Source organism: Urocitellus parryii, chromosome 10 (genome assembly GCF_045843805.1).
Source record: "Urocitellus parryii isolate mUroPar1 chromosome 10, mUroPar1.hap1, whole genome shotgun sequence".
In the NCBI taxonomy this organism is placed as follows: Eukaryota; Metazoa; Chordata; class Mammalia; order Rodentia; family Sciuridae; genus Urocitellus; species Urocitellus parryii.
In genome coordinates, this window is record NC_135540.1 from 90752720 (window position 1) to 90769172 (window position 16453).

Sequence of the window (16453 nt, forward strand, 5' to 3'; positions counted from 1 at the left end):
AACTAAACATTTAGTGTCTTATCTGCATAAGATAGTGTTTCTGAAATATCCTATATAGATCTTGCAGATTCCAAATTGGTGATAGGCATGTGGCAAACCTGCATAGTCCCAGAGTGACAATTTTTTCATTCTTCATTCTCTACTTTTCTAACCCTTTCCCCTAGGCTGCTAGTTCTGGTAACTAACCTGTCTTCCCTTCTCCTGGAATATATTTCTCTAACTGAACTGTCTACCTGATAGAGATCATAAAAAGTTAAAAACATAAGTAGGTATCAGTGTCTGTGATTTCCTAAATATATCCTACACTGACAGTTTGGCTTAGCCAAGAAAAAATTAGAGTAGAATTTAGATACAAAAAGTGGGGAAGTGACATTCAGTCTTAAGATACGAAAATGGCATAGCAGGAAAAAGAGAAATTGAGGGGAAGAAAGGAGTCAGAGAACAGTGATTAATTGGCAAGTGATACATTGGGAGACAGGAAAGTGAAGAGAAAGGAACATATAATGGAGGAGGTGAACATAAAGAAGAAGCTAATAATGGTTAAAGATAGCCTTCTTAGGATGTTAGAAGTGATAGAGAAAAAGATGGAGAAGAAAAATTAGAAAGGTAAATATAGAATGGTTGAGGGAGAAAGAAAAGAATAAAGGTAAGAAAGTAAATGATAAAGGTAAAGAGAGAGGCATTGGAATTTAAAAAATGCCAAGAATATTAACTAGGAAAAAATTCGACAAAAACCAACACACACAAAAGAAATATAGAGTGCATCACAACTAAACTGATATTTAGATCTCCATATATAAAATGAAAAGTTCATCTGCCTTTCAGACATGCAAAACCAGACAATTTTGTAAGTAAGGAGAAAAAAGAAACATCAAAAAAAAAAAAAAAAGGAACAAATCTAGAGAAGTGGTTTCCAAGTTTCAGGGCAGGGGTGGTCATGACCTTCATGCTGTTTCTTATGTCTGCACTTAATATGTGAAAGTGCTGGATCCAACTATCCCCAGAGGCTCAATCTCATTAACTTCACCTGAGCCACTATTCCTACTGATGGGAGAAACTTAAGGATCACCAGGAGGGTCATATAATTAAGTCTTGGGTGGGGAGGAAGTTTGTGAACCATTGGTATAGAATATTAGTTATTTTCCTTCCCCAAGAACATTTGATTAAAATAATTCCTAGACCTGAAGTAATAAGCAGTCTTGTATATGGTCCTGTGGATTGGTCCCTCTTTGAAAGGATTCAAATGGAATGTGTTCATCTGCATTAAGTTGGTCTACATTTATATTCTTAAATGGTTCCTCAGTAGCTAACCCAAGCAATGTATTAGGATTTTCAGTAGGTATAGTTAGATCCCCATCAAATTGGCCTTGCCTTCCATTGCTAGATGGAGTTCCAGTGCTGGAAGAGTGAAGCTTTGCTAATTTGGAGCCAAAGCATGGTACGTGCAGGATGCTAGGTGGTCTTTGTTGCTGTCTCTCACCCTCATTTTCTTGGACTTCATTTTGAATGCCTTCAGGCTTGGAGCCTTCATCAATGGTACCAATAACAAGTTGCTCAGGAGTAAGGGCAACAGATCTTTCATTGAGCTGGTTTCCTTCAAAAATTTGTTCTAGAATATTGTTCCTATCTCCTCCAAGATCATTCTTGAGACACGGTATATTTTTTGATTGAGGAGAGCTGGTCTCAGAAGAGGACATCATTCCTGTTTGGTCCAGTTGATTCTTTACAGAACATGGTGTATTCCTTCTCAGAGTGGACACATCCTCTCTAAAAGGACTTGTGTTTTGGCTTTCCCCAGGCAGTTTCTTCTCTGAGCTGTTTCTTTGACCAGGGAGAATGTTTGTTGGGGAGACAATAGGTCTTGTATGCTTGGTAAGACTACTTTCTGTGTACATAGGGTTGGTGGCTTGGTTCTCCCCTGGTGCAAGATTGTAGGATGAAGTGTAATCTTGAAGAGCCAGTGGATTGTCCTTGTGTCCCGTGGAGCCACTAACACAGCAAGAACCTCTTGGGCTGTGGTGAAATAAATGTGCTTCTTTTTGTCCTGATGGGTAGCTTTGAGGAATGAAGTCTGGGAAAGCCAAATGTTGTCTCTCTGGTGAATTTAAACTAGTAATTTGCATGTCATAGTTCAAATTCTGACCTTCCTGCCATGTTGGATTTTTCTGAAGCCCGGCTGGGGTATTACTGGAATAGGGATTGTTCTCTTTTTGGTCTGGTAGACTAGCTTTCTGTGAATTTGTTGCCTGATCCCAGAAATTTCTGTTGAAATATGACTCTCTTTCTTTCTGTCCTTGGGGTTGAATCCTGTGGTCCCAGGAGTTCCATGAAGGAAAGAAAGTGCTTTCTTCTTCTCCAATAGCATTATTACCATAATAGCCCCTGTTCTCCACAGGTGGTGATATAGTGGGACCTGGATTATATGATGGAAAAGTCTCTTCTGGGCTCCAGGGATAAAATTCACTATAAGGAAAGTCTTCCTTGGGTTTTGATGGATTATCTAAGGAAGAGGGAGGATACTGCTTTGGTTGATTTGAAGCATATTGCTCGCCTTCATAGAGCCTCACTGTTGGACTTCCTTTAAAGCTCAACTCTTCCTCACCCCATTTACTTCGTGCTGGAAAAGATTCATCTCCAGTTGGATCTATTGGGTCCTCTGCATTGTAATGGACTGTCTCTTTCTGCACTAGAGTATTCATAGAGTACCGTGGATTTTCTGGTTGCCTTATAGTATTGGGAGAATCAATTCTCTCATCCCAGATATTGCTTCTAATGTATGGTAAATTTTCCCTGGGATAATAGGGGTTATATTCATGGTAGAAAATACTTCCTCTAGAGCCTTGGGATGGCTGTGGCAAATGTTCTTCTTGCCTCCCAGGATCTTCCTTAAAGTATGGAGGAATTTCTTTGTTGCTCCAAGTATTTCTTCCAGTAGGAAAATGTTCTCTTGTAGTAGAGGGAATTTCCTCAGGGTATACAGGCTGTTGTGTACTGTGCTTTAATTCAGGCTGATTAGTTTCTGATTCATATGGGATTCTTCTTGGTTCTAAAGCAATACCTTTGGGCAAATTCTGACTTTGGGTTTGTACATCAGAACTTGGTGCTTTTCTGGAATCTCCTCTTGGAAAATAAGAATTTTCACGTTGATTAATAGAATTAAAATTTGGACCTAGCATATTGTCCTCGGGGCGAAGTGATTTATAATTTGGTTTATTAACTCCATAATGTTGAGAGGTTTTCCAAACACCAGCTGTATCCTTTGTAGGACTGATTATTCTATCTTTTTGGCCTAATGATTTTTCTTGTGGATTTTGAATTTTTTCATTGCGGCCAACAGTAGCCTGTTTGGGGCCCAAGGGTATGACATTGGTTCCCATAAGGTGTTTATTTGGTGTCTGAGGCTTTCTTCTGAAATTTGCTGGATTTCCTGCATAATTGGGGTAATTGACTCTTGAAGTGGGAGGATAAGCTTTACGATAAGTTGGATTTCCTGGCCGAGTTGCTTGTTTGCCTTCCCAAGCTAAGGAATTCCACCGAGGACCCCGTTGAACTTGTTGATTTCGGTATAAAGGCCCATACTGTCTGTGTCCCATGGCAGTACCAGTGGGATGCCATTGTCTTCCAGTAGGAGGATTTCGGATGTTAGGATTTGGGTAAATTTCATGAATATTTGGCTGACTTGGTCTCCATGGGATTTGACTTCTGGGCCCTCCCTGGCCTGAAACATTAACTGAAGGGGGTGGGAAGACACCATTTTGAGCTGTAGGGTTGCTCCCAGTGTTGGGTACTGGGGCATTATTTCCTATTGAGTAGGTGTCATTTCCACCTTGACTTCTTCCAGGATTTGGCTGGGTAGAATTAGTCTCAGTAACTGTTGAATTAGCTGAGGGTTCTGCGGGTGGACTCTCAGCTTTAGGAGGATCTTTTTCTTTGGGTTTTTCAATATCATCAAACATCTCTTCTGAATAATAAGGGGGGTGACCTCCAAAGCCATGATATCCAAAATATCCAAAATAAGGATTCTGTAGGAAAGGAAATGGAAATCAATAATTATTCTTTGTTTCCTACTTTGGTGTTGCTTGGAAATTTATAGTGTAATACGGAAATCTTATCAGCCACATTCTCAACTTAATTGGCTGTGTTTTATTTCTTGAAATTTGATTATTCTTTTTCCATGACCCTGTCTGCTCATTTTTGGTTTTCTCTTCTGGTATTCTTTCTGACCATTAGGCCTAGATTTTAAATCTGAGGGTTAAAAAAATTTTTTTGTTGTTGTTCTATACTTTATCCTCCTTACTCTGCTGTTCTTGTTTTACACACATACCTGGAGCAGAGTGCATGCTAATACTTCCAGTAGGAATCCATACTGATAACCCCCAAAGGCCTACAACACTTTCTCTTGAGGGTAAGACAGCGAGGCTGCTTCACTAAAGATTTTGTGAGTACTTTTAATTGAATATACCTAGAACTGGGATCATCTCCTCTAAAACCTCCTTCAACATTCTATATTTAAGAAGTACAATCAACCCAGTTCCCAGATTTCTGCTCTAACCCTTATTTCCCCAATTAATTACCAAGTCCTAGAAAATCTAAACTTTCATATTGTCTCATCTTTATCCCCAGTACTACTGAACTGTTTTAATGATTTTCTTAATGCCTGCTCTATATGTAATCTTACTTTCCTCTAATCTTGCCTCTTAATTGCTATCAGAGTAGTGAAGGCTAGGGATGGGCATGTGGAAATCCTTCCACTTTCCTCTTTTAATATAAATGTATTTAAAGTTCCTTACACCTTACAGGATAAAATATAAACCCTTTAGCATAAAATAGAAAGCAGTACAGCTTAGTGCTAAAAAATGGGGCTCTAGACAGATGTGGGTTAACATCTGTATTCTACAAGTGTTAGTACTGTGACTCTTGACTTACCTCAGTTTATTCATTTGTAATGTGGAGATAATAATAAAATAATATCAACTTTATAGCTTGTTATGAGGGTCAAACGAGGCAACATGTATAAAGTTCTGTGCCTGGAACTTGGGAATTGATAATAAGTGTTATACATAAGATGATGATGATGATGATGATGATAATAATAATAATAACAATAACTTTTAATGATTGTCTGAGCTATAAGTATTACATTCAGCTTCATTTCCTCCTCCTTGTACTTAATGCAATTGTAAATCACTGTTACTATTAGTTTTCTGGAAACTCAGTTCTCTTTATGAACGTAAATGTTTCATGCCTTTGCACATGGCTTCTTTATATCCAACCTTCTCCCACCTACACGTTTATCCTTTCTGGCAAACTTGACTCATCCTTCAGGACTCAACTTGACTGTCTGTACTGACTTCCATGGGCAGAATTAGGCTCTACTGCCAGGTGTCCACAGCAATACCAATTTTTGTCATAATAATCATCCCACTGAATTTCAGTTGCTTATATTCCTGGGTTCTCCCGCTTGATTTTCCCATGTGAAATTTTTGAATGAAACATGTTTCTCATCTTAGTTTTCCAGTATCTATCACAGTAGGAAGTGTGTAATAAACGGTCATTTAATGATTTAATCATCATAAACTCTGTAAATTTCTAGACATTTGTGAAGCATTTAGGTAACTTAGTTTTTGTTTTAAAACAAATTCAATTCCAAGAAAAAGTATTTTTATCCCCATTTGTGTATACAGATGATGAGAAAGATGAATGATAAGAAATCCCCATCATTCTGGCGATGGTGGCAGTGGCCCCAACTGGTAGAATATGGACTTAATGTCTATACTAATTGCCTGGATTATTCTGTTTCATTTTCTCATGTTATATTTGTGAAAATCTGAAGTACCAATTTTTAGGTTAGATTGCATGTAATTATATGCATCATTTTTCTTTTGGGTTTTTACAATATTTAAAGTACTTTATTTTTTAAAAAAATTTTAGTTGGGGATATAGCTTTATTTATTTATAAGAGGTGCTGAGAATCAAACCTAGTGTCTCACACATGCTAGACAAGTACTCTTCCACTGAGCTACAACCATTGCCCTAATATTTAAATATATTCATCATTGACTTAGTAATCTTCACTCTCAACTGGTTTAAGGACACTTTTTCTCTCTCCTCACCAAACTGTTCTGCATTTCACTAAGCACATATCATACATTTAGGGAAAAAGAGGAAATAAGCTCTAGGGGTGGGGTCTTATGCCATAACTGCTAAAATGACATTTTTGATGACATGGTGCTGGAATATTTTAAGAGTATATTACCCTGTGACAGAGTGTGAGGTAGTAAAAAAAGATTGGACTGGATATCAAAAGACTTAGATTCTGGGTCCAGTTCATCCACTAAGTAAGTAGACAAAACTAAATCGTGATTTATCTTGTCTGGACTTCAGTTTATTTATACAATGAGGGATCTAAATGATCATTAAATTCCTTTCTGAAAATAACATTGTATGATGCTCTTAACTTCCTTCTCTGTTTATTACTGTCTGAGCTTATTAGCTTTCTTAGCAAGTGTGTGAGGGAGATCTTTCAATGCATGTAGAAGAGAAATGATGTGTCACATTTTACTTAGGCTACTGACTTGATTTGTTTCACTTTTTTTTTTTTTAAGTTTTGGGAACGTGAGCTATAGAAAGTTCATATGTTGGATTTGAGCTTTCTTACTAGATGCAGATTAAAAAATATTACCTTAGGGCTGTGGTTATGGCTGGGGCTGCTGTTGTGGCTCAGTGGTGGAGCATTTGCCTCACATGTATGAGGCACTGGGTTCAATCCTCAGCACCACATAAAAATAAAATAAAGGTATTGTGTCCATCTACAACTAAAAAATATTTTAAAAAATAGTACCTAATAGACTGTAATTTCTAATAGAGAATGTAACTTACTCCTTCTTCATTGCTGAGTGGTAGACGTCCATAACGTGGTGGCGGTACCCTCTGAAAGGTGAAAAACATAGGGAATACAAGAGAAAACCCCCTTATGCTGCCATTTGTTTATAGGACTGAAGGTACGTTAAATTAGCTCAAGTCAGTATTGGATGTTCGTAATATGAACTTTTAGCTTCTGAGTCATTAGATCTCACTAACTATAAAGAGTTATCCTACTCAAAATACCTTGTATAGCCACATATGTTAGCCATCACTCCACCCAACTACTTCCAGCATTCCTAACCTCCACCCCCTCATCACACCTTGCCACACACCACTCCACACATGGGGGAGGGAGACTGTGGAGGGGAGGGAGGGAGAGAGATAGAGAGAGAGGGAGGGTGGAAAAAATAAAGGTATTGAAATTGAAATTTGAGTGATATTAAACATTCATATTTGAACATCTAGTAATAGAGATTGAATAATGTTATTTTTAGAATGTGTGCATCATATTTAGGGTCAATTTTCCTAATCAAATTTGGAGGATGAATTTCTGCTCAGTGATTTGCAAAGTGGGAGGGTTTAGAAAAGTAGCTTGGTTCCTATAGACTTTCTTTCTTTCTTTTTTTTTTTCCAGACAGGGTCTTATTAAATTACTCAGGCTGGCCTTGAAGTTGTAATTCTCCTGCCTTAATCTCCCAAGTAGCTGGGACTACAGGCACATGCCATGTAGGGGGATAGATTTTCAAGAAGTTCTATGTAAAGGAGATTAATAGTTACTTTGGCATGAGAATCATGCTATTTTAAAAATATTTACCTTGAATTGCTTTAATTTTTTTTAGTTTATTATGGCCAGTAAAAGGAAGTTGCTTTTTTAAGGGGGTGGGGGAAAGGAACTCAGTTGGGTGTGGTGGCATGTCTGTAATCCTAGCAACTCAGGAGGTTGAGGCAGGAGGATCCCAAATTGAAGACCAGCCTGGACAATTTAGGGTGTTCCTGTCTCAAAATAAAAAATAAAAAAGGTTGGGGATGTAGCTTAGTGATAGAGAACCTTTGGGTTCAATCTTAGTACTGCAAAAATCAAAAACAAAACAAAAAGTAGAACAAAACAACAAAAGAAAGGAACTCATACTCCTTGAAATGAATTGTTCTTGTTGATAAGCTCTTTCCATTAGAGTTGTGAACAACAACAAAAAATCCATGGTATAGCTGAATGTACATCACCAAGTATTTCTTGATGTTGTTTTAGGTTTTTTTTTTTTTTTTTTAAGACAAGTAGTCTTTACTATTAACTTAATTCAAATAGTTTATTTTGCCACCAATATTTTTAATGCCTATGGCATAATTTCAATATTTAATAATTTTAAATCTTTAATAATTCTTTGAGTGTTCTTTATAAATATCATTCTGGAAGGTTCTGTGTTATGATGTATCTGTGACTAGAAACACTAAGGTATGATGAAAAGATCTTGTAGTTTTAGTTGTAGATGGACACAATACCTTTATTTTATTTATTTATTTTTATGTGGTGTTGAGGATTGAGCACAGTGCCTCACACACACTAGGCAAATACTCTACCACTGAGCTACAACCCACCCCCAAGATCTTAGCTTAATCATAGCTTACCCTATGTTTTTCAAACTCTGTTTACAGTCAATTTCCCCATTACATTAAATGAAGACATTCATTGTGTTTTGTAATCTCATAGGGAAGTGGGGTTATAGCTGTTTGGTGATTTAGGCAGTGTTCATGCCATTAATTAGTCTGAACAAAAAAATTCATTCAAAAATTATCATTTTCCTGCATGGTTACAGATGTGATAATTTTTGTTTCATATTCTATTGATTAGAATGTGGCATTCTATTACAGCATCTGAACTTGTATTAATTTAAGATATAACTTGCTAATATTATTTTTTGTTTCTAGTGTCAAGATAAAACATTTTTACCTGTGGAATTGGCCAGGGTGGTTGGCCATAGGGAAATAGTCCATTGCCAAATGGTGGGAATGCCTTGAGAGAAAGAAAGAATCAGAGTTATGTGGAAGTGAGAAAAATGAATATTATTATTTGAATCTTGGGGGACTTTTATTTCCTTTTGCATTAAACTATGTTTATTTTAGGGCAGAGATAATAATAATTACTATATTGAACCTTTGTGTTTCAAGTACTGTGCTTAACATTATATATTGTTAAACTCATATAATGCTCAGATAACCATGGAAGATAGGTACTTCATTATTTCCATTTTATTTAAGAATCCGAGACTCATAGAAGGTAAGTTACTTGCCCAGATTCTCATGGCAGGGGAATGATTGAAACCAGGATTCAAATCCAGTGGTGTCTTTTTATTTCTTTTTATTCAATTTTGTATTTCCTGTATTATAATTGTGATAATAAATGACCCAAAACCATTGATTGAGATTTTGAGAAAACATTTGCACATCTTCTTGTCTTATTTCAGGACTGCATTTATGTCATCTGAAATACTAGAAGTAGTATTTATTTTAGAGCAGTATTTTAGGTCATCTAAGTGTGGATCTAGAAAGGACTTAGAGACCATATAGTTTATTCATGGGGAAACAGTTGTCTATAAAGGTGAAGTGACTTTCTCATGATCATAAACCAATAAAACTTGGGGGTAGAACTTAAACCTTTGTTTCTTGACTCTTACTCTCGCAGCCATTTTTGTTATACCATATTGACTCTGTGTTTTAAAAGGATCTTCTTTAAGTCAATTTATTTGAATAATTTTGAACCAAACAAGGTTGGAGTTGACTCTTCAGACAGTTTTGGATAAATGTCAGAACCCAATATCATATTACATATAACAGAACCTGTATTAAGTTTTAGAGGAAGTGTGTATTCAGGGATGATATGGACCTCCAAATACATTTTATGGCTTTTACTGACTTTGATTTGGGATTTTTTTTATGGGTGAGCCTTACCTGAGGAGGTTGGGTTTCTTCTTTGCCCTGAGTTGTGGCTTGTGGTGGCTGCTTTAAAGGCTGTTTTTGTGGTGGATTTTTTGGCTGGGTTTGGTTGGGTTTCTGTGTCTCTTGGGTTTGATCAGTCTTGGTCTGGTGTTGGGGTTCTGGGGGATTCTGCCATGCATTGGGTTGTGGCTGAGGCCACATGGGCATCTGGTACTGTGGAAATGGCTGAGGGATTTGAAAACCATTTCCATAAAGGCCCATATGTGCCATCTGAAAGAGTAACAAAAAACAGTGAAACCACATTAGGGTTGATATTTAGACTGTCCCTACCCTCTAATATTAGTCTCCAAAACCCATCCTAGGAGCTTAAAAATTCTATGGAACTTGGCTCCACAATGGAAGCTTCAGACTCTTTAGCAGGAACTTTTTTACATAAATGAACTTATCTATAAAATCAAACTAACCAAAGCTCAGAATTCAATGAGAAGTTTATTTCAGAATTTGATAATTTTCTAACTCTGAAATCCTGACTCAGGTAAGCAGTGTAAAGTTAGAGACAGTTCTCAGAAGAAAATATACAATGGATCAACAAATATATGAAAAAATGTTTAACTTCTCTAGTAATGAGAGAAATGCAAATCAAAACTACTCTTAAGATTTCATCTCACTCCAGTCAGAATGGCAGTTATCAAGAATACAAGCAATAATAAGTGTTGGCGAGGATGTGAAGAAAAAGGTACACACATGTATCATTGGTGGCACTGCAAATTCTTCCAACCACTATGGAAAGCAATATGGATATTCCTTAGAAAACTTGGAATGGAACTACCATTTGACCCAACTATTCCATTCCTTGGTCTATACTCAAAGGACTTAAAATCAGCATACTTTATAGTGACACAGCCATATCAATGTTCATAGCAGCTCAATTCACAGTAGCTAAACTGTGGAACCAACCTAGGTGCCCTTAAACAGATGAACAGATGAAGAAATTGTGATACATATACACAATGGAATATTAGTTAGCATTAAAAGAGAATAAAATTGTGGTAAATAGATGGAGTTGAAGATTATCATGCTAAGCAAAGTAAGCCAATCCCCCAAACTAAAGGCCGAATGTTCTCTCTGATAAGTGGATGCTGATCCATAATGGGGGTTGAGGGGTGGGCATGGGGGAGAATGGAGGAACTTTGGGCAAAGGGGAGGGAGGGAAGGATAGCAGGCATGGGGGCAGGAAAGTTGGTGGAATGAGACGAATGTTATAACCCTAGGTACATATATGACTGCACATGTAGAGTGTATATCTACATCGTGTACAACCAGAGAAATGAAAAGTTGTGCTCCATTTGTGTACAGTGAATTGAAATGCATTTTGCTGTCATGTATAACTAATTAGAACAACAACCACAACAAAAAAGAAGTGTACAAGTTAGGTTCCAGGGAGTTTGATGTCAAACTCAAACCCAGTGTGACTTGTAATAAGGCAGGATAAAAAGAACAAAAAGGAAAAAGAAAATAAAGTAAGTGTGACTATAATGCAAAGTAGAAACACAAGCAAAAAGGACAAAACAACAACAAGAACAAGAACTCCCAAACAGAAATAATTAAAATTCTGTGTAAACACCCTTATATGGTGCATATATTTCTTGATTACAGACGGAACCTCTTTAATGCTGCTTTTTTCAGAATTTCCCCAGTTACAGGGTTGAACAGGAAAGCAAAAGTCATTATAATCTGAAAATGATTATTCATGAATTGATGTTAGTCTTGCAATATCAATCCCCATGATTTCCTCCCTGATTTAATGCCAGTCTCTATCTCCAGTCTTCATTAATTAGTCTCTTACTATCTGCTGGATGATTACATATGACAATGCATATGATACAATCAAACAAATGTTATTGATGGAAGGCACTAAAACCAAGAATGAGGATGTGAAAAAGTTGGACCAAAGAGAAATTGAGGGAGAGAATATTGAAAATGATGATGATTTTAGGCAAAGGTCTTCAAGAGAGAATGACTGGATAAGTTCATGCCCCCCCCTGCCATCAATGGCCATCATCATCATGCCACAAAAGTCAAAAGTGACATGTTGGGTTGTTTTGCAAGTTTGTTAGAAAATTACACTAAAATATACAACTGACACTTGATTCATGTACTACTTTTTTCTAAGAATTAGCACAGTGATAAGAATAATCCACGTTTATTTCAATAAAATAAAAAAAAACCTCTTTCACAATTTTAGTGTTATCTGTCAAGACAATACAAATAAAATTTACTACCCCAAATATTTATTATGTTATTTTTATTATGCTATTCTTATTGTTATTGTGAATATGTTATCTGTGATATTTTCCTAGAACCAATTTTTTATATGAAGAACCCTTGTAATTACTGGATGATTTTTATTTATGGGAGAATAATAGTAATGAAAAGGAGGAAAATTTACCAAGGAGGGACAAATGAAATGACTTTCCCCTTTGAAACTTTTATAGCAATTATATGGTAATTAAAATGTATGTAGCTATTAATGTCTCTATTAGCTAAGTAAAACCTTATAATGTAGTTATTGGATTTAAACAAGAAATCCTCAGAAATGCTATAAAGAAGAACTTACATGTGGGGCATTCATAAAGTTGAATGGACCAAAACGCATCATCTGCAATGAAAAGGATCCATTAATGTGGAAAAGGTTTTATTTAGTTAATTCACAATTGATAAGCAAGTTGAATTTCTGATTTTTAAGGAACAGTAATTATAATGTCTTTTATTAGTTACACACAGATTTAAAATAAGCATATATAAAAACTTTTAGGGCATTTTACGTTAGAATTTTCAGAAGAATCAATATAGAATGATAGATATAAACATCTGGTCTACTTTGTTGTTTTAAAATGTTCTGTTCTCTTCATTTGAAGTTCAGAATTTGAGAACAAGATAATTCTCTGATGATTCTTCTTTCTGATGTGCATTGAATTTGGTTAGTGATCCCTGTATGAGTATATAAAAGATATTTATATGCTTAAGCATCTACTGTCTAACAACCTTTGGTACAAGTGACTACTTTTTCTAGCTAACAAAATTATCCAAAAAGCTGATTTTAACATAAATCAGAAAAACCAAATTTTAACATAAATCCATCTTTAACTTAAAAAAAAAATATTGAAGCAACCAGATAGGATCATGCTGGAGGGAATTAGCCTTGATTTGAGAGTTTAATACTTGCAATGCTTCCTCCCTTTACCTTTTTCATTAGAAATTTTAATAAGAATTTCAAAATTCATGAGAAATTTTGCTAGTACTCTAATTTTTTTGAACTTAAGAGGATAAGGCCCTGGGAAACTTTTCCCCTCATACTGAGCATACATACCTCTTCACTTTTACTGCTAAATCCAGGCATTCGGGGCATATGCATCTGGAACTGAGAGAATATCAGTGACAAATGCAGAACCTTAGTTGAAATAAGCCCAACAACTATTCCCAAGCTATGTAACAATAGAACACAAAGAAAAGGCCTAATATTTAAAAAAAATACTCACTGGCATAGCAGCAGAATTACCAAGAAGACCTAGAAAGACCAGGAGAATCTTCATTTTTCCACTTGATACCTAGAATACAAAACTGAATATTATTTTTGTACTGTGAAATATTGTGCTTAGGGCACTCTGCAGTTATTTAACTGCCAATCAACTTATCTGTCAAGCAAAGTACAGAAATACAAGGTGTCTCTGCTCTTTCTTATGTTAAGAAATCAGTATTACCTAGTACTGTTCCAAGTTGTCCAAAGTATCAGATTAGAAAGGAAAGATAGGAGAGAGAAAGAGTGAGAAAAAGAATAATGATGCTTTGGAAGATGGTTCATAACATTAAAATATGGAAATTAGAAATTAAGAAGTAACCTAAAAATAGGAATATTTATAATTTTGAATTTCTAGTTCTAAATTGGATTAAAAAGGCATAATAATATCCAACTACATTCACTTTAAGAAATAATTTCAATTTCAATGAATATCCATTAGGACTTTGTATTATTAAGATGTTATAAACAACATTCCATTATATAGAAGCTCATTAATATTCGAATGAAACTGGAATATTCCAAAATCCTATTTTTCTTCTTTCCTCTATTATTCATTTTATTATTTTTAAAATAATAAATAATAAGTAATTTATTATTTATTATAATAAATCATTTCTGCTCAAGGGCTGGTCAGGAAAATAGGAAGAAATAGGCAGACATGCAAGCTTATCTCTTTGTTAGATAAGTAACAGTTGTGACTTGTGTTTAGTATAGGTTTCAACAAGTGGATGCTTTCTAAATGTTTCTAAGATAATAAATCAAGATATGGGGAGCCTTTGTTTAATTTCTCTCAATCATACATTTCATCTCTGTAGTAGCTGTCACAACGATTTTTGCTAGTTCTGCACACTCATGAAGGAAGATATGGAATTTTATTTTACTTATATAAAATGCCACTTACTTTCTCTTTTGTAAAGTTGATGTATTATGTTAGATGATTCTTAATATCCACATTACCTCTAAAAGTGCATAATTGGATGTAAGTCTATGATATTTTTTGAATTGAAAATGATAGTGGTTTATTTCTATGAAGTACAATGACTGTGTAAGTTCTTCCATTTTGTCTGTGAACACAATATGCTTTGGTTTTTCTGATGTACTTAAATAGTGTTTTGTGCTCTCAAATATACTTCTGGTAATGTCTAGTTTCATAAGATAGATATTAGGAAAAATAAGTGAAAATACTCACCAAGTTATATAACTTAGGAAAAGAGGCTCCATTCCTGCACTGAAGCAGCAACATTTTTCACCAAAATTTTCATAAGCTTTTGGAAAAATTAAAGATAAAGTATGAAAAGAAACTCAAATATACAAGCGGAACAAAGAAACAAACAATAGCAAAGCTTCACCTCTAAGGAAGCACATGTCATGTTAACCATTTTATCCAATCACACCCTTATTAGAGGATCCTCAAAATCAGGCTTAATCGTCTGTTGTTTTAAGATTAAGATGAGAGCTCAATGAAAGAGAAAATGACATAGGCATTGTATTTTTGAGATTACTTGTAGTACATTGTTGACAAAGCTTGACTTTCTTATGGGGGAAATGTATAAAGATACCATATTAAAGGAGTTCTAAATAGTTAGGAAGAAAATGCATAGATAAACATACCAAATAAACCAAAGAGTTAAATTTTTTATCAGAAGATTAGTCTACAAATATGATGGTACAATCAACATAAATGCAATAAGGAAATCAGTTGACATCTATGAATTCAGTTCATTATTTGGCACTATAAATTTATGTTGACAATATCTAATACTCACCCAATGCCGGTTGGAAACTGCAATATATAAAAAAACTAAGCGTTTACTTGAACTTTGTTTGCCTGTCTTTGAAATATATTCCTAATGATCTATAGTGGAAATGAAAATAAATTGCTGAAGCCAGGGAGATCCAAGGAGCAAGGCAAATTTATTTTTTAATAATAAAACAAAAATTCTTCATGAATATATCATGTTCAGTACCAAAAGGCTTAAAATAAAAAAAGATTCCTCCTTCACAGAAAGCTTGGCATAGCAAGATCACATTTAAGCACTGATGTAGACATGTATAACCAATCAGCTTTGAGGAAAAAGGTTTTGCCATCACAAGAGTTTAAGGTAATACACACACACACACACACACACACACACACACACATCACACATGTTATTACAGGAGTTGTCAAATCAAGTCTCTTATTATATATAATTACAGTTCAGGGAAATGAGCTTACAGCAGTAAGATTTAGAAGATGCTTTCCTTGTGAATTTGGTTTTGAAGTATAGAAACATCATTTATACAAATATTTGGGGAACAAAGGTGAATATTAACTATTTAGTATTGTCATCAATCACTGGCAATCACTAGAAGGCAGAACAACATATATATATATATATATATATATATTCAATTTAATATGTTTAATATATAATCAGGATGAACTGCAATGTTATATCCATTTATAACTCAGTGACTTGATTTGATTTGTATTATGTTAAGACCATGAGGACCTAGTTTCTTTTTTAAAAAAGCATTTTAAAATATGTTGTTTTTAGTTGTAGATGGACACAATACCTTTATTTTATTTATTATTTATTTTTATGTGGTGCTAGGCATTGAACTCAGTGCCTCATACGTGCTTGGCAAGCCCTCTAGCACTAGCACCCCAGGGCCCTAGTTTCTTATTAAAGTCAAATATAGTTCAGTCATTGATTTAGAATTTTTTAAAAGCTGGTTAAAATGGCAAGTGAACTCTCAGCTACTCGTGACAGTACAACCCTATGAAAAGAGGAACAAAGAAATTCACTGAAGTGGTTATGTTATGGATTTTTTTCTGCACTCTGATTTTTCATGAGAAAGATTTCACTTCTAAATAAGTCAAATTATACTTTCCATTGACAAAAGCAAACTTTGCTATCTTTATTGAACTTTATTGTTTTCTTATAGTTCCATGAGATAAAATGTTTGTCATGTTGATGCTTGCTTAGTTTAATGCTGGTATTTTACAAATTGAGAATAATTGAATTTGATGCCAAAAGCTGGTTTCTACTTGGTAATGTTGTGTATGTGAGTTCAACCAGTTTTTGTATATGG

General features: G+C 35.0%; 1 protein-coding gene across 1 annotated transcript; it reads right to left on the minus strand.

The window, feature by feature from the left end:
• Positions 1–1175: 1175 nt before the first annotated feature.
• Positions 1176–14618, minus strand: Enam (enamelin). The gene is made up of 8 exons (XM_026402562.2): positions 14565–14618; positions 13335–13403; positions 13166–13210; positions 12413–12454; positions 9808–10065; positions 8810–8872; positions 6880–6930; positions 1176–4022 (listed from the first exon to the last, which is right to left on the minus strand). The coding sequence occupies exons 1-8, from the start codon at positions 14616–14618 to the stop codon at positions 1176–1178; spliced, it is 3429 nt and encodes a 1142-aa protein (XP_026258347.2).
• Positions 14619–16453: the final 1835 nt, after the last annotated feature.